General features: G+C 42.8%; 1 protein-coding gene across 1 annotated transcript; it reads left to right on the forward strand.

Annotated features, from left to right (window-relative positions):
• The first annotated feature begins 12194 nt into the window (after positions 1-12194).
• On the forward strand, positions 12195-18424 carry CCR2 (C-C motif chemokine receptor 2). Its single transcript, XM_045529832.1, has 2 exons — positions 12195-12629; positions 16122-18424. Exon 2 carries the CDS (start codon positions 16133-16135, stop codon positions 17252-17254), a length of 1122 nt encoding a protein of 373 aa, XP_045385788.1. The 5' UTR covers positions 12195-12629; positions 16122-16132; the 3' UTR covers positions 17255-18424.
• The last annotated feature ends 480 nt before the right edge of the window (positions 18425-18904 follow it).

The following is an 18904-nucleotide window of genomic DNA, read 5'->3' on the forward strand; positions in this document are numbered from 1 at the left end:
CAACAGAGCGAGACTCTGTCTCAAAAAAAAAAAAAAAAAAAGTTGGTGATATACTTTCTGTCTTAGTCTTTTTTGTACTTCTATAACAGAATATCCCAAACTGAGTAATTTATAAACAATAGAAATTTATTTCTCATGGTTCTGGAGGCTAGGAAGTCCAAGATCGAGGGGCCAGTGTCCTCTGAGAGCTTTCTTGCTGCATCATCCCATAGCAGAAGGGCAAAGAGAGGGCAACAGAGAGTAAAATCAGCATTAATACATTTTATAATCATCATTAATCCATTCATGAGGGCAGAGCCCTCATGACCAAATTACCTGTTAAAGGTCCCACCTCTTTATACTGTAGCATTGGGAATTAAGTTTCTAACGTATGCTTTTTGGGAGACACATTCAAACCATAGCACCTACCCTATGGCCTAACAATTCTACTCCTAGGCATATACCCTTGAGAAAGTCTACATAGATATCTAATGAGGGTTCATTATTGCATTGTTAAATAGTGAAAAACTGGAATCAATATGTCTACCAGCAGAAGATATTTTTTAATTGTGGTTTACTCATGACATGGAATGTTGTATAAAGTAACTTGTGTTCCACCTCACAAGATTAAAAAAACATTTTTCACTAGGGATATTCCAAAAGTGATCTAATCACTGGGTCTTTCTATTATGCACAAAAATTTAAAGTGAACATATTCTTTGATCTAGTACTCTTACTTTTAGGAATTTGCCCAAAAGGGACAATTGTACTAGTAGGATAAATCTTAAAATAATAAAGTAAGTTGAAGATGATATAAACAGTATGTCTTTTTTAATTTTAAAGAATATAAAACAATATTGCATATATAGTAAAAATAAATAAATAAAGCAAGAAAATGATAAAAACCCAATTCAGAACAATGTTGACACTGGAAAGGGAAAGAAAGAAAGGGAAGGGAAGGAAAAAAGGAAGGGAAGGGAAGGGAAGGGAAGGGAGAAAGAAAGAAAAAGAGTGAGAGAGAGAGAAAAAAAGAAAGAAAGAGAAAGAAAGAAAGAAAGAAAGAAAGAAAGAAAGAAAGAAAGAAAGGAAGGAAAGAAGGAAAGAAGGAAAGAAAGAAAGAAAGAGAAAGAAAGAAAGAAAGAAAGAAAGAAAGAAAGAAAGAAAGAAAGAAAGAAAGAAAGAAAGAAAGAAAGAAAGAAAAGAGAAGGGAGAGGGAGGGAGGGAAAAAGGAAGGAAGAAAAGAAAGGAGGAAGGAAGGAAGAAAAGAAAACAAATAAGAAAGAAGAAAAGAAAGAGAAGAGAAAGAAGGAAAAAACAGAAAGAAAGAAAAATGGGAATTGGGGAAGGGTACACAGGGGAATTTCAGTTGTAGCTTCAAATTTTTACTTTTTAAAAAATGAAGTGAATATGGCAAAATAAGATTTGTTAAAGTTTGGCAGTAATTACACAAGCATTTTATTACTATTCTTTGACTATTTCTGTATATTTAAGTGTCCATTTACAAAAGTAAAATACACTTATAATTTTTTTTACTAGCTCTTTTCTGCTTCCTGGCCTTCACTCTTCCCTTTGCTTGGAATTCTTTATGCAATAATTGAGAGTGGAGGCAAAGAGCCAGACTGCCTGGGCTTGGGTCCCAGCACTGAGTTGACTTAGAGAGAGTTAGCTAATCTCTTAATGCTCAGTTTCTCCACACTGTCCTGCCGTAAGGTGCTGTTGAGACTGAGATGTGAGTGGACCACACTCTCCACACTGCCTGCCTGGGAGGCACCCTGCCCTGTCTGATTGCAGGCCCAGGGCGTCATTTTGGGAGCTTATCATTGAGCTGCAACCCACCCTTGGGCCAAGTTCAGACTGATGCAGCTGCAGCCATTGCCCAGCCAAGGAGGGAAGGGCAAACCATCCTCTCCTACATGAGGGATGCAATGAAATGCAAGATAAATCTAAAAACCAATACAAAGAAATTAGAAAATCAATTCAGGATATGAATTAGAAATTTACCAGGGAGATAGATATCTTAAAAAAAAAAAAAACCACAGAAATTCTGGAACTGAAAAATTATTTAAAGGAACTAAAAATATATTTGAAAGCTTAATAAGAGACTAGACTAAGTAGAAGAAAGAATCTCAGAATTTGAAGACAGGTCTGTTGAAATAATCCAGTCACACAAAAATAAGGAAAAAAATATTTTAAAAGAATGAGCAAAGCCTTCAAGACATCTGGGAATACATAAAGAGATCAAACTGACAAATTACTGGTATTCCCAAGGGGGAAGAGAGATCAAAAAGTTTTGAAAACCCATTTAAGGAAACAATCAACGAAAAATTTCCAAGTCTAGCAAGGGAGTTAGACAACCAGACACAGAAGGCCCAGTGATCATCAGGAATCTACATTGCCAAAATGACTTCACCACAGCATATTATATTCAGAATGTTTAAAGTCAAAGTGAAAGAAAGAATTTTAAAATTAGAAACAGAAAGCCATCAAGTCACCAATAAAGGAAATGCCACTAGACTACCAGCAGACTTCTCAGTAGAAATCTTTTAGGCCAGAAGAGAATGGGATGGCATTTTCAAAGTGCTGAAAGAAAAAAACCTGTCAGACAAGAATTTTATATCCTGCCAGAATAAGCTTCATAACTGAAGGACAAATAAAGTCATACCCAGACAAGCAAACACTGAAGGAATTCATCACCACTAGACCAGGCCTATAGGACATGCTTAAAGGGGCCTTAAACATGGAAATGAAAAGTCAATATTCACCCTCACAAAAGCACACAAAACTATAACTCACAGGTCTCATAAAACAATCACACAAAGAAGAAGAGAAAGGAGTCAAATGACAATAACACAGAATTTCACCAAACCACAAAGGCAAACAGACACAAAGAATGTATAAAACAACTAGAAAACAACAACATGACAGGAACAAAGCCTCACATATCGACATTAACTTTGAACATATATGGGTTAAATGCTCCACTCAAAAGATATAGATTGGCAGAATGAATTTTTTTTAAAAAGTGATCCCTTTATATGCTACTTCCAAGAAACTCACCTCACTCATAAAGACACACAGACTAAAAGTGAGGAGGTGGAAAAAGATATTCCACACAAACAGAAACCAAAAGTAAGCATGAGTAGCTATACTTACATCAGATAAAACAGATTTTAAATCAAAAACAGTACAAAAAGACAAAGGTTATTGTATAATGATAAAGGGATCAATTCAGCAAAAGGACATAACAATCCTAAATATATATGTACCCAGCATCAGAGCACCCAGATTCACAAAATAAATATTAATAGACCTAAAGAAAGAGATAGATAGCAATTCAATAATAGTGGGGGACTTCACCACCTCATTCACAGATTAGACAGATCAAGGCAGAAAATCAACAAAGAAACATTGAACTTAAATTGGACTTTAGATCAAATGGACTTAGCAGACATTTATAGAACTTTCTACCCAACAACTGCATGCTTTTCATTAGCACATGGAACACTCTCCAAGATAGACCACATGTTAGGTCACAAAACAAGTCTTAACAAATTTTTAAGAATTGAAATTATATCAAATGTCTTCTCAGACCACAATGGAATAAAGCTTAAAATCAATACCAAGGGGAACTTCAGAAGCTATACAAATACATGGAAATCAAACAACATGCTCCTGAATGATCACTGGGTTAATGAATAAATTAAGATGGAAATTTAAAAATGTTTTGAAACAAAGGAAAATGAAAATACAACATACCAAAACCCATGACATACAGCAAAAGCAGTGTTAAGAGACAAGTTTATAACATTAAATGTCTACATCAAAAAAGTAGAAAAATCACAAATTAACAACCTAATGTCACACCTAAAGGAACATTACTTTTCAACATAGTATTGGAAGTCCTTGCGAGAGCTATCAGGCAAGAGAGCAGAATCAAGGGTGTCCAAATAGGGACAGAAGAGATCAAACTCTCACTCTTCGCTGATGATATGATGTTGTATCTGGAAAACCCCAAGGACTCAACCAAGAGACTTCTGGAATTAATTAATGAATTCAGTAAAGTCTCAGGTTACAAAATCAATACACACAAATCAGAGGCATTCATATATGCCAATAACATTCAATTGGAGAACCAAATTAAGGACTCAATACCCTTCAAAACAGCAACAAAGAAAATAAAATATCTAGGAATATATTTAACTAAAGAGGTAAAGGACCTCTATAGAGAGAATTATGAAACGCTAAGGAAGGAAATTGCAGAACATGTAAATAGGTGGAAAACCATACCATGCTCGTGGATTGGAAGAATCAACATTGTTAAAATGTCTATACTACCCAAAGTAATCTATAGGTTCAATGCAATTCCTATTAAATTACCAACATCTTTTTTCACAGTCTTAGAAAAAATAATTATACACTTTGTATGGAATCAGAGAAGACCCCATATAGAAAAAGCAATTTTAAGCAATAAAAACAAAATGGGAGGTATTGATTTGCCAGACTTCAAACTATACTACAATGCTGTGGTTCTTAAAACTGCCTGGTATTGGCACAAGGGCAGGAACACAGACCAGTGGAACAGAACAGAAAATCCAAATATAAAACCATCCTCATATAGCCATCTAATCTTTGACAAAATAGACAAAAACATACTCTGGGGACAAGAATCCCTATTCAATAAATGGTGCTGGGAAAACTGGATAGCCACATGTAGAAGACTGAAACAGGACCCACAGATTTCACCTCTCACAAAAATCAAATCACGATGGATAACAGATTTAAACCTTAAATGGGAAACGATTAGAATTCTAGAAGAAAATGTAGGAAAGACTCTTACAGACATTGGTCTAGGCAAAGAATTTATGAAGAAAACCCCTAAGGCAATCACAGCAACAACAAAAATAAACGAATGGGACCTGATTAAATTAAAAAGCTTCTGCATAGCCAAAGAAACAGTCACGAAAATAAACAGACAGCCTATGGAATGGGAAAAAATTTTCGCATACTACACATCAGATAAAAGACTGATAACAAGAATCTATTTAGAACTCAGGAAAATCAGCAAGAAAAAATCAAACAATCCTATCAAAAAGTGGGCAAATGACATGAATAGAAATTTTTCAAAAGAAGATATAAGAATGGCTAACAAACATATGAAAAAATGCTCAACATCCCTAATCATCAGGGAAATGCAAATCAAAACCACAATGAGATACCACTTAACTCCGGTGAGAATGGCCTTTATCAAAAAATCCCAAAACAACACATGTTGGCGTGGATGCGGAGAGACAGGAACACTCATACACTGCTGGTGGGAAAGCAAACTAGTGCAACCCCTGTGGAAAGCATTATGGAGATACCTTAAACAGATTCAAGTAGACCTACCATTTGATCCAGCAATCCCATTATTGGGCATCTACCCAGAAGAACAAAAGTCATTCTATAACAAAGACACCTGTACCCGACTGTTTACAGCAGCACAATTCACAATCGCAAAGATGTGGAAACAACCCAAGTGCCCATCAATCCACTAGCAAAGCTATGTAATCAACTTAAGTGTCCATCAACAGAGGAATGGATAAAGAAAATGTGGTATATATACAGAGTGGAATACTATTTAGCCATAAAAAGAATGAAATCATGTCTTTTGCAGTGTGTTAGTCTGTTTTGCATTGCTATAAAGGAAATACTTGAGGCTGAGCAATTTATAAAGAAAAGAGATTTGGCCCATGTTTGTGCAGGCTGTACAAGAAGCATGGTACCAGCATCTGCTTCTAGTGAGGGCTTCAGGGAGTTTCCAATCAAGGTAGAAGACAAAGTAGGAGCAGCATGTCCCATGGTGAGAGAAGGAGCAAGAAAGGGAGGAGGAGGTGACAGGCCCTTCTAAACAACCAGCTCTTGCATGAACTAATAGAGTGAGAATTAATTACCTTGGGGAGGGCACCAAGCTATTCATGAGGGATTGCCCTCATGACTCAAACATCTCCCACTTGGCCCCACATCCAACTTTGGAAATTGAATTTTGACATGAGATTTGGAGCAAACAAGTATCCAAATCATATCATGCAGCAACATGGAGGAAACTGGAAGCCATTATCTTAAATGAAACAACTGACACAGGAAGACAAATACCACAGGTTCTCACTTATAAGTGGGAGCTAAATAATGTGTATACATGGAAGCAGAGTGTGGAATGATGGACAGTGGAGACTCGGTAGGTGGGGCCGAGGCAGGGAAGATGGGAAGTTGCTCGATGGGTACAGTGTGCGTTGTTCCCATGATAGATGCACTGAAGGCCCTGATTTCACCACAATGCAACATATCAATGTAGCAAAACAGCACTTGTACCCCATAAGTATATACAAATAAATTTCTTTCAGCAGTGTTCTGTAGTTTTAGTGTACAAGTCTTTCACCTCTTTGGTTAAATTTATTCCTAGGTATTTTAATATTTTTGATCCTATTATGAATGGAACTGTTTTCTTAATTTTCTTGTCAGATATTCATTGCTGGTATATAGGAACCCAATTTATTCTTTGTTCTGATTTTGTATGCTGCAACTTCGCTAAATTTGTTATTAACTTCAGTAGATTTTGTGGATTATTTGGGATGTTCTATGTATAGGATCATGACGTCTGTAAATAGAGATAGTTTTACTTCTTCCTTTCCTATTTGGATGCCTTTTATTTCCTTTTCTTGCCTATTTGCTCCGGCTAGAACTTCCAGTACAATGTTGAATAATTGTGGTGAAAATGGACATCCTCATCTTGGTCCTGATCTTAGAGAGAAAACTTTTAGTCTTTTACCATTGAGTATGATGCTAGCTGTGGGGTTTTTACAAATGCCCTTTATCACGTTGAGGAAGTTCCTACCTACTCTTACTTTTTTGTGTGTTTTTGTCATGAAGAGTATTGAATTTGTTAAATGCTTCTTCTGTGTCAATTGGGAAGACCATGTGGAGTTTTCTTTCTTTCATTCTATTAATGTGGTACATTATATTGGTTAATATTATTATGTTGAACCACATTTGCATTCTTTGGATAAATCCCACTTGGTCATGGTATAGAATCCTTTTAATATGTTTTTGGCTTCAGTTTGCTAGTATTTTGTCTAGAGTTTCTGCATCTATATTCATAACAGGTATTGGTCTGTAGTTTTTGTGTAGTGTCGTTGTCTTGCTTTGTTATAATGGTAAAGCTGGCTTCATAGAATGAATGAGGAAATGTTTCCTCCTCTTCCATTCTTGGGAAGGGTTTGAGAAGAATTTATGTTAATTTTTCTTTAAATGTTTAATAGAACTCACCAGTAAAGTCATCTAGTTATGAACTTTTTTTATTTGGGAAATTTTTGATTACTGATTCAATCTATTTGTTTTTTCATATTTTCTATTTCTTCTTGAGTCAGTTTTTAGCAATTTATGTATTTCTAGGAATTTGTTCATTTCATCTAGGTTATCTAATGTGTTGGTGTACAATTGTTCGTAGTAGTCTCTTATAATTTTTTTTATTTATTTAAAGTTGATAGTAGTGTCCCCACCTTTATCTGATTTTAGTTATTTGTGAGTTCTCTCTCATTTTTTATTTAATTTTTATTTTTAGGAAACCAACCTGACCTAGGATCTCATTTTTTCCTTAGTGTAGATAAAGGTTTGTCAACTTTGATGATCTTTTAAAGGGTCAACTTTTGCTTTCACCATGTATTACTTTTTAGATAAAAATACATATATGCCTGAGTTGCATTACAAACGAGTTGCCCTCCCCACACTTGTCCTTACTCCACCACCAAGTGTTTATGGTTTTCCTGCACAGCCAACCATAGGTGCCAAGGTTGGGCACCTCCTCAACCAGCCATGCGTGACCAGGGTCTGTCTCCCTCTGACTATCACTCACTGCCCACCCCGGATGAGTCCAGTCATGTCCACCAATCAGCATCTCTGCCACATCCAGCTCTGTGGGTTTCCTCTCATGCCATCTGTGCCTACAAAGAGCACAGAGTGGGTTTCCTGATGTTTGCTATAGCATCGTGCCCCTCCCTGGGACACCTCAGAAGCCACAATGTTATAAATGAAACTTCATCCTGCCCCTTCTGCTCACTAAGCCTTGGTGAGATGGTGGGGAGTTCGGGGGGTGCTGATGGCAAATGTGAAGTCTAACTTCTCACTCCCCAGAACCAACTACTATTGCCAAGTCCTGGGGACATCTGTAAATGCCTTCTAAGTACTCTGTCCTGGCCTATCCCCGGCCAAGCCTTCCTCCCTAGAGCAGTCTACCTCCGAGGCGGCTATACTGAGATCTTAATCAGAGAGGGGTTTAAAACATATGGGCTACAGAAGAACACAGTATTCTCTCCCTACTACAGGGTTCAAATGAATCTTTTCAAGTCACTTAAGAGAGCTTTTTAGCAAGTAACTATATTAAAGATACTGACTTCACTTCTTTTTCTCCAAAGTATATTTGGCCTAAAGGTATGGAAACATCTTATCTATAATCTTTACACTCTAAGCTAATAAAGATTTAAATTATCATTTTTTGACCGTTTTGTTTCTATTTTTAATCACACATTCTTGTCTGTTCTTAGTTCACCTGGAGACAATAGTAAACATAGAAGATGGAAGAGAAATTCACATCTGACCTCTGCCACTTGCCATTTCCTTTCCAAGAATCATTTGCAGTTGCTGGGCTTTCTCGCTGTGATTCTGTGCCCTGTTGTGCTACTTTTTTACTTGGGCCAAAAACAGTGGAGATAGCTGGCATTACTTTTATTACGAAGACATGACCGCAACAAGTGGAAACATCATAACTGCTTTTTCTGTGGGTATCATATTAGTCCAGACCATGTTCAACCCAAACTGAAGATGTGAAATCCTAGAACTCAGTAATCTATTTTAGCAGGTCACAGGAAGCACACAAACCGTAGAAACCACAATGAACCAAAACTATCTGTATTGGCAAGAGGCAAGAATTTCTCCATCTTCTAAAGGTACCAATGGAACAAATCCATCGTAGGTGAGTAAGGAAGTTACAAGGGGCATCAGCAAAGGCCCTGCAGGCTGTTGATACACCTTTTCTGTCTTTTCACCCCACCAGCAATTCTCTCTAGCCATGCTTTTCCCACATTTTCACTTGGTTTAGTCTTGCCAGCCCTGGAGTGGCAGAGAGGTTCTGAGAACAAACCTAACTTCCAGCTTCCATGGTCTAACCCCCAATTCAACTGCTAACCGCTAGAGTGTCAGTCTGGTCACAGCCAGTGGCAGTCTGGGTCTTCTGTTGGCATTCGGGGAGCACGAACTATTTTCCTCTCACTGGTTTGCAGAAGAATTGAGCTTCTCCTCATCTCTGCCACAGGTCACCTTCAGGTGACCAAATCCCACTTCTATGTACTCCTGGTTGGTGGCAGACGCACCCGAGCTGGGTGGCTGCCAACGTCCCTCAAGTCTACCTGAAGGGCTGTGTTCATCTTACATAGTAGGAGTCTTGGAACTCATGAACCCAGTGTCACCAGGTAGATATGGAATTCTTAAACTCATTGACAGGCATCCCTCCTAACTGTCCCCATGTGCACAAAGAATTTCAAGACATACTCACTGAGATTCCCAATTTTCTGACTATTATAGTTGGACCAAGTGAGAAGAAAGTGGCAAGAAAAAAACTCTGTTTGACTTGACAGTTGTGTGTCATTTACCATTCTCCCCCAGCTCCACTCTGAGTCCCAGGAAGCCAATGTGTACGGGCTGCATCACCTGGGCACCCCACTGCCCCTTGTGCCCACTGAGTTCAGCCACGGGGAGGCACCTGCAGGAGGCCACAGTGGGGAGCGAGAGGTGAGGGTGCTTTCTGCCCCTGCTGTCCTACTGCTTTGCTGAAGTTCTAGCAGTGGCTGTATGTGGCTCTGTCCCTTAACCTGCAGCTCTCCACTCCAGCTCACAATAGGGCTCGGGGGATAATTGTTTATCTTTTTGACCCTTCAAGCTGTAGAGGAGGAAAAAAAAATCTTTTCCTCAGCTCTCATAAGTTCTTACTTGGAATGGACCCCTGTAACAAAAGAAACAGATTAATAAGGTGAAACCAAAAAAAAAGAAGTTTGTTAACATGCACATTTCATGTATCCATAGAAGATACGCAGGGAACAGATATTTCTCAGAGCTGGTTTGAACTCCAGCTTGTATAGAATCTTCAACAAAGAACAGTAAATTTTTAGAGAAGTAACAAAACAAAGGAAAGGACTTTGAGTCTCTAGGGACAGCAACTTGTGCGGAGGCAAATAAGTGGCAGATAAAGGCTAGACAGTAAAGCTTGTTCGCGCAGATTCCCCCGAAACATCACCAGGTCCATAAGGATTTAAAGTTTGCTCAGTGGTTAAGCTTGTTCTTCCTGGTGGAAGGGGGTGGAGGGACAGCTTTTGTCTTTATGAAATCTATGTCCTGCTTTTAGAAGAACACAGGAAGCAGCAGAGATCTTTCCTGCATCTACTTCTTAACTGCCTTTAGCTCAACTATCCTTATGCAAAAGAGGCATATTTTGGGGTAGCAAATTCTGGTCTCCTACAAAGCACGGGGCTGACAGCTCCCACTGACACTAGTCTCTGGGCACCTCACCATCCCTGTCACTTCTCTTAACCCTGCTCACCTTCCATAAACCCTCTTCAAAATCTCAGCCGAGTGTGCCATCCACCCCCCTGGGGCCGGGTAAGCGAAAGATTTGAATCCTGGCTCCACTACTACCTACCTCTGTGCCCTCCTTGTTTATAAAGTTGCAGGGTGCGAGTCAATGATCTCCAGGGTCAGGAGAGAAACGTAAAGTGGTTGTAGTCAGTGAGAGCAAGATGCTTGGGTCTTGGTCTTCCCCATCCTGGGTTGAATCAAAGGAACCGGGGGCGAGAGGCCAGCGTCAGGAGATTCACAAGTGGCAGTGGGCTCAGTGTCACTGGGCTGGGGATGACCTGTCTTGTTACTGAAATCTCAGAGAGACCCTTCTGATCCCTGTCCAGAGACACATTAGGGAACAATTAGGGAACTTGCCTTGTTCCTGAACAAGCAAGGAGCTGTCTTCCAAGGAAGAACCTGAGGCCCTTCTTACTTAGCACAAAAACCAGGTTTTGTGCAGGACACATGGTTCCAACTTACGGAAATCTAGAAAGGACGCCTGGACTGCACGGGAGTGTGATTGCTGCTCGTGTTAGCTCCAGCAGTGGCTGCCTCCTTCAGCCGTCAGCTCTCAGCAGGGCTCAGGCGATACTGCTTATTGCCTGTCTAGTGCCTGCTACATGCCAGACACTGCACTGGCCGCTTTGTGTCCATTTAGCCCTCACAGACCCCAGACCTTACTATTCATATGCTATAGTTGGGGAGACGGAAGCTTAGAAACTTGCCAAGGCCACAGCACGAGCTCTTGACTCCAGGGTCTGCTGAATTCCAGAAAGTGCCAGTGGCCAATTCAGATGACCCTACATTCTCTGCAGGACCTTAGGAATGTTCCTAAGTATAATGCCTACATTGCGGAATTTGTATTTCTTTTAACAAAACCTCTTTCCAAGGAGTGGTACCTATAATAACTGATGCCCTTGTTGCTAAGAGTATTCCAGACACAAGATACCATTTAGCATTCCCTTTTCATTACCAAGTTAGAAGTCCTGTCATTTGCAACAGCATGAATGAACCTGGAGGACATTGGGTTAAGTGAAATGAGCCAGCACAGAGAGAGAAATACTGCATGACCTCACTCATATATGGCACCTAAAAATGTTGATCTCATGGAAGTAGAGAGTAGAACAGTGGTTACTAGAGACTGAGGAGGGAAGTGGGGAGAAGAGGATGGGGAGAGGTTGGTCAACGGGTACAAAGTAACCATCAGACAGGAAGAGTAAGTTCTGGCTCTCTGTTGCACAGTAGGGTGACTACAATGATGTGTTGTATGGATCCAAATAGCTAGAAGAGAGGATGTCCAATGTTCTCACCACAAAGAAATGACAAATGAGGTGATGGACATGCTGATCACTTGGATTTGATTATTACAAAATGTATACATGTATCAAAACATCACATCATATCCCATAACTATGTATAATGAATGTGTCAATAATTTTTAAAAAAATTTAAGTTTCACCTAAATAAAATTTTTAACCAGATTCTAAATCCACAATACCACTGAAACCAGTGCACGTGCTCACGGGAAAGCCTCGTTATATTTCCTCCACTACCACCAACAGCCCCTGCTAGCATTTACCCTCTGGAAAACGAAAAGTTCTGTTGTGCTCGTATCATGCAAATTATCACTAGTAGGAGGGCAGAGAGCAGAAGAGACCCAGATGTAGATGCCCATAAGATAAAGAAGCCCAGAGCCGTTAGATGCAGGAGCAGATGTATAGGGTTTGCCTGACTCATCCTCAAGGTTGCATAAGCAAGATTTCAAAATTAATCCTTCTCTGAAGACCTCAACCCAGTGTACAACGTTCCTGGCTGGAAAAGAAGAACTATATTTTTCTAATTTTTTTTTTCAACTCTTTACCATTACTTGCCTTTGTATCTCCGCCTTCTCTTTCTGCGAGAAACTGTATTTCCTACTTCTGCACACCAAGTTTCTACCTCGAGGTCTGTTTGGTTCAGTTGCCGAGAAACCTGACACACCAGTGCCACCTGGAAGAAGCCATCCACTGGTGAGTGGTGGGGGCTTTTCCCATTACTTTATGAGGCATCGACTGAAAGCCTCTCACAGCTGGAAATGCATTCACAGGGCACAGCCTGAGGGGCTGCAAAGCCCATGCCCTTGGGGGCAATGATCAGGAAGGGAGAAGGGGGTGGAGGGTGGCATGTGCACCAGGAGATGTTACAGAGACCCTGAGGAGAGGAGGACGTGCAGGTGCAGCAGGTGGGAGTCCCCCCGCGGGGCTCAGGTGACAGGAGAGAGTGGGCGGCACATAACCTAAGAACAGCCACTCTGCTCACGTACCCTCCAGACACCTGAGGACTCACTTTGCCCCTCTGAGCACACAAGGACTTTAAAGAGCTGGAACTTTCTACCTCAAAATTTTTCCCCCTCTGGTCTATATATAGCGCCATCCACGCCCTGGAGTGAAATGCACCTCTTGCCTCAACTCAGAGGCAGAAGTGAGGAATTTATTTTTCTGAGAGGCAGCTTTCTACCAGTTCTGGACTGTATGTCCTGATGCTTGAAATGATACCTAGGTCAGCACGTTTCAGCCACCTTGCTGATTGTTTCCCGCAGTCGGAACTAGGTGCTAGCAGTTGTTGTCAAAATTAAATTCATGTGTGCACAGTATTTTGCACAGCACCTGGGGCTTCAGGAGCACTCAGTTAATGACTACAGTTGTGATTCTTTAGGTGGATGCATTTTTTTCCCAACCTTGATCAGAGGTCTTATTTAATTTCTGCAGATTTTAAAAATCTGGCTCAGTGATATGAAATGTAGGACCTGTGAAATGTGTCAATCACAAGACAAATGGAAGGATAAGGTGTTTAGATGGATGAAAACAAATTCAGTCACTACCAGCAAAAAAATTCTTGGGAATCAAGCCCTAATGATGTTAGGTCTTATAATTCTTATTGTCAGAAAGAGTTTTATGTGCTCATTCAGCGAGCATTTATTGGTGCCTCCTTTAGCCAGGTAAGAGCTGGCAACAGAAACACAACACAGCCCTTGACCTGGGAGAGCATGCAATGTGTAGACAATAACACGATAATTTATTGAAATGCATGTAGTGTTGTGAGGTAAGAGTAATTTGACAGAGAATGCAAATTAGGCTTCACAGAGAAGGGGAATTTGAGCAGGAGGTATTGAAGGATGAATAGGAGCTCACCAACCATTGCAGGCAGAGGGACAGAGATATGCAGAACCACATGAAGGAAATGGAGAGTTTGGGGAGGTGGAGAGAAGAGGGCTGTGGCTGAAGCAGGACTGGGGACTGGAGACGTGCTTGCAGAGGAAGCCAAGAAGCAGCGAGCTTGGCAAAGGCCTGCCAAGCAGCCTGGACATAATCTTTGAGGTCCCACCACATATATATGTCATGGGGCTACTGGAGATTTTACGCTGAGAAGTGCGTGATCCAATTTCAATTTAAAAGAAGACCGATTGAGGGAGAACCTGGCCAGGGACAAACGGTGGGCAAAGGAAAGACCACAACCAAGCCAGAAGTGGGGAGCGTGGGCGGCGAGAAAGTGGTGGTTGAAAGAGGAGCGAGGGGATGCAGCCGAGTGTGAGGAAGAGCTCACGTGACATCACAAGGGCACAGAGCAGTTCTCTGCACCAGACGCTGTGCTGCGTCCTCGTCTCCATGGGTCTTCACAGCAACTCAGCGTAGTTAATATTTTACACACAAAGACACATCCTTGAAGAAGTAATTGGCCCCAAATAACAGCCTGTAAGTTGCAGGCAGGACTCAAATCCAGGTCTGTTTGGCTCCAAAGGTTGGCTCCTAATTTTCTGAAGATGAAGGGACCCTGGATGATGCCAAATCAGCTTCTTAGGCAGTGGAGTGACAATAACCAGGATAAGGAACCCACGATCTGGAGCAGGTGCCAGGGGCTGCTCAGTTTGGGGTGGGTTGAATTTGAGGGACCTGCAGGACACCCACTTTTCTCACTGCTGTGTCATCAGTGCCTGAGCCTGGCTCCCAGTAGGTGCTCAGCAAACATTGGTTAAGTGAATAAAATCCAGGGAGAGATTTGCAGTAGGCAATCGAAAACTCAACTCTGGGGCCTGGGGAAAGGTAGAACTTGAGGACAGGAATGAAAGGGAAGCATTAGCACCCGGGGGAGTTAGAACCGTCAAATCAGGCAACCAGATTCAGGAGAAACTTTGGAGCAAGAATAAAGAGGCAAAGGATAAAAGAGGTGAGAGCCAAGTGTGGTGCCTGGGGACTCTTGGGGTGTGGGTGGGCAGGGAAGGAGAGGCCAGTGAAGGACAATAATAAGATGTGATCAGACGGGGCTCCCTCCTGGAAGCAAACAGAGTTTTAAGTGGAGGAAGTTAGCAGAAGGATCACACACTCAATGAGGATGAAATTGGAACAAAGCCAGGGTGTTTGAAAACTGTTTTGTCATTGCGACCTTGGCAAGAGGAGTTTAGGCAGGAAGAGGCAGAGTTGAGAGGGTTTGCAGTTAGAACGCTTTGGGTTTCAGGTAATAGAAAATGCAGTTCGTAATGGCGTAAAAGCAGGGGCTTATTTTTGTCAAATAAGAACTTATAAGATGATCTGTAGGTTTGAGACACGGTGACACGGGAACTCCGCCTGACTTCTCTCTGGCTCTCTGGACCTTCCATCCTGCTCCCAAGCACTGTTAGGTCCGGACCCCAGAGGGAGACCCACGAAGCCTCAGGCATAGCAAAATGCTGTTTATTTGAGCATCTGGATGCAGATGGGTGAAGGCCGAAAAAAACATCCACACCAAGGGAGGGGACAGCCTTGGGTTGTATAGAGAGGATTTTTCCAGGGGGAGTCAGCGACTGGGCCAGAACAGCCACTGTAATAGATGATTTTCAAACAACCAATTTCTGGGACCCCTGCTTCCGTCTCATCCTGCAGAGATGGCGGGTAGCCTTGTCCTTATCAAGGGGGATGGGAATGCTGATGCTGCCACAACCGTCTGTGGTCAGAGTTAGATTTACAGCCTCTGGGCTCTCCAGACTCCTGTGGCTACTGTTTCACAGGCTTTATGATCACTGTCTAAGTTTTCCATTAACTGCTTTTCGTCCTGTACATACTTTTCGGGTTCCCACCCTGAGCAAGCCTAACAGGCACCACGCCTCCCAAAACAGGCTGTGAAAGCAGAAGGGGCAGGTGGGGGTTCCCCTGTGTCTCTCTCCTCGGGGCAAAAGGGCCTTCTCAGAAGCCCCTAGCAGACACCCCTCACGTATGACTGTCCAGGGACGAGCCACAGGCCCATGCACCAGCTGCAGAGCAGGCAGAGAAAGTGGGCGTCCGGCACTTTTAGTCTTATAAGGAGAATCGGGCCTGCCGGGAAGACAAAAGGTATTGGGAAATGGCTGCTGGGTAGATGGCTGGTGTCTGCTACTCAGGACTAAAGGGAAGTAACGAACTAGCACACGTTTCAGTGGAGCAAGTCTATTTTGAAGATCGGGGATGGTGGCATTTATGCCGTGTGATCATCATTTTGTTCTCTGTTTGCAGAACAGAGGAAAATGGATGACAAGGACACATCTCCTCAGTTAATCCACAGCATGTCGTCCACGTATCATTCTCTGTTCCCAAGAGACAGCAACATGAACAGTGAGGAAGCCACCACCGTTTACGACTATGATTACGGTGCACCCTGTAACAAATTTGACGTGAAGCAAATTGGGGCCCAGCTCCTGCCCCCGCTCTACTCGCTGGTGTTCATCTTCGGGCTTGTGGGCAACATGCTGGTCGTCCTCATCCTGATAAACTGCAAAAAGCTCAAGAGCATGACTGACATCTACCTGCTCAACCTGGCCGTCTCTGACCTGCTCTTCCTGCTCACCATCCCATTCTGGGCGCACTATGCTGCAAACGGGTGGGTCTTCGGGAATGCAATGTGTAAGTTATTTGCAGGGCTGTATCACGTTGGCTATTTTGGAGGAATCTTCTTCATCATCCTCCTGACGATCGATAGGTACCTGGCTATCGTCCATGCTGTGTTTGCTTTAAAAGCCAGGACGGTCACCTTTGGGGTGGTGACAAGTGGGGTCACCTGGATGGTGGCTGCATTAGCCTCTGTCCCAGGAATCATTTTTACTAAATCCCATGAAGATGATTCTGTTTACTTCTGTGGCCCTTATTTTCCACTAGTGTGGAAGAATTTCCATACAATAATGAGGAATGTCTTGGGTCTATTCCTGCCCCTGCTCGTCATGGTCATCTGCTACTCGGGAATCCTGAAAACCCTGCTTCGGTGTCGAAACGAGAAGAAGAGACACAAGGCTGTGAGGCTCATCTTCGCCATCATGATTGTGTACTTCCTCTTCTGGACCCCCTACAACATCGTCATTCTCCTGAGCACCTTCCAGGGCTTCTTTGGCCTGAGCACCTGTGAGAGCACCAGTCTACTGGACCAAGCCATGCAGGTGACGGAGACGCTCGGGATGACACACTGCTGCATCAACCCTGTCATCTACGCCTTCGTCGGGGAGAAGTTCAGAAGGTATCTCTCGGTGTTCTTCCGAAAGTACATCGCCAAACACCTGTGCAAACAATGCCCAGTTTTCTACGGGGAGACAGCGGATCGAGTGACCTCAACATACACCCCTTCCACTGGGGAGCAGGAAGTCTCCGCTGGTTTGTAAAACGAGTAGCAGTTTGCTTGTTATTTTTAAAGGAAGGTAACGATCTGTATATAACAAGCCTCGAGGGTTTGTTAAACAAAAGAGACCTGTAGAGTGGTTGCCCAGGACCCTCAGGGCTGCGTGTACCAAGACAGACTTAGGTCACTCCTTGTGTATCCAACCTATGCTCAGGGAATATTCCAGATCAGCTGTGGATAGAGACTCGGACTCTCCAGCATGCTCATCGCCATTCTTGGAAAACGCCCCACTGCCTTGTGCTAATGCTCTTTTTCCAGTCTTCACCATTTCTTCACTCGGTCTCTGATTCCATCGACCTCATAATCAAGGGCCCAGCTGGTGCTGCGGAGGACAACGGGGGTGGCACAGCACGGACAGGAGGAAGGGGGGTGGGCAGGGCCAGGAGGAGAAGGAGGCTGAGCCCTGACATAGACAAGGTAGGCGAAGCGCTCGCTCATCCAGCCGGGAAGTGGTGCTGGCCCCATCTCCCACCTGCGCTTACCTCTGAAGACTTCACCAGGTCGTGGAGACTCTGAGACCTGTAACAACCTTTGGCAAGCTTTGGTTGGGCCTGGTGATCCACTTCTGCATGAGCACATGGCACATTTTTGCTTTATGATGGGTTATCTATGACAACCACACACCCTACCTTTGAAATCTGTTAACTAGCAAGCCCATCGTTCATGTGTTTCTCAGACCACATCCCCCTATATAAGAATTTAGAAAACCTTTGTTTATGAAATATGCATCGTCTATGATGAACTAAATATACACAAGCCCTTGTTTGATCTTTCCAGGGAAAAGGGGAGGTTGGAGGTGGCAATTGTGAGAAGGGGCAGAAGACAGTGAGTTCCTCTATAGGAGTGGAGGATGGGGGGCCATGGACCCCCTGCAGGTGTGCCTCCAGAATCAGCTAAGAGGGGAGCCCAGGAGCGACATGGAAGAACCCCTCAAAGCCTCCTGTCTGGTAGCGTGTTTGTTGCGTTGCTGCTGTTCCTGCCTTCCCGCTCCCCTAGCCCCTGTTCGTTTCCCCAAGGCCTTTACCACAGACCTCCTGGCAAAGAAAACACCGGTGTGTGGAGGTCCCAGAAACCTGGGGAGCATATGGTGGAAACCGCAGAACGAGAACCCCTCAAGGGTTGTGGGAGAGGAAAATCGATGGGTGGGGGCCCTGAAGCGAGTGCTCAGGACAGAGAAGGAGCCCCAAACAGCAGTGACAGGCTCCTGCTTCGGAAATCACACATCTGGCCTGTGAATCTCAGTATCTAAATTACCAGGCAGGGAGCCCTAAATGAGGAAGACTTTAGATGGGTTGGAAAAAACATTTTCCAAACTGCCTTCCAGCGCCTCATTTTTGAATACAGGCGTAGGATTCAGACATATTTTTAAAACAGTAAATAAAATAAAATAAAGCTGGAAACTGCAACTTGCAAATGCGCTAAAGTATTATTTTAAGAGTTACTATCATGCCATGCCTGAAAATACTGTGCTAGTCCTAGGGGTAATTCTGGCCTTGAGCTGAAAAGTTTGGAGCATGTAGCACGTTTGGGAGACTGCTGAGTCGACCCAAATAGCTGAGTAATGATGTCTTTTGGATCACAGCACACAATCCACAGCTCTCATCTCAGGTTGCTGCCAAAAGCCTATTTTTTT

This window comes from Lemur catta, chromosome 18 (assembly GCF_020740605.2).
Source record: "Lemur catta isolate mLemCat1 chromosome 18, mLemCat1.pri, whole genome shotgun sequence".
Taxonomy (NCBI): Eukaryota; Metazoa; Chordata; class Mammalia; order Primates; family Lemuridae; genus Lemur; species Lemur catta.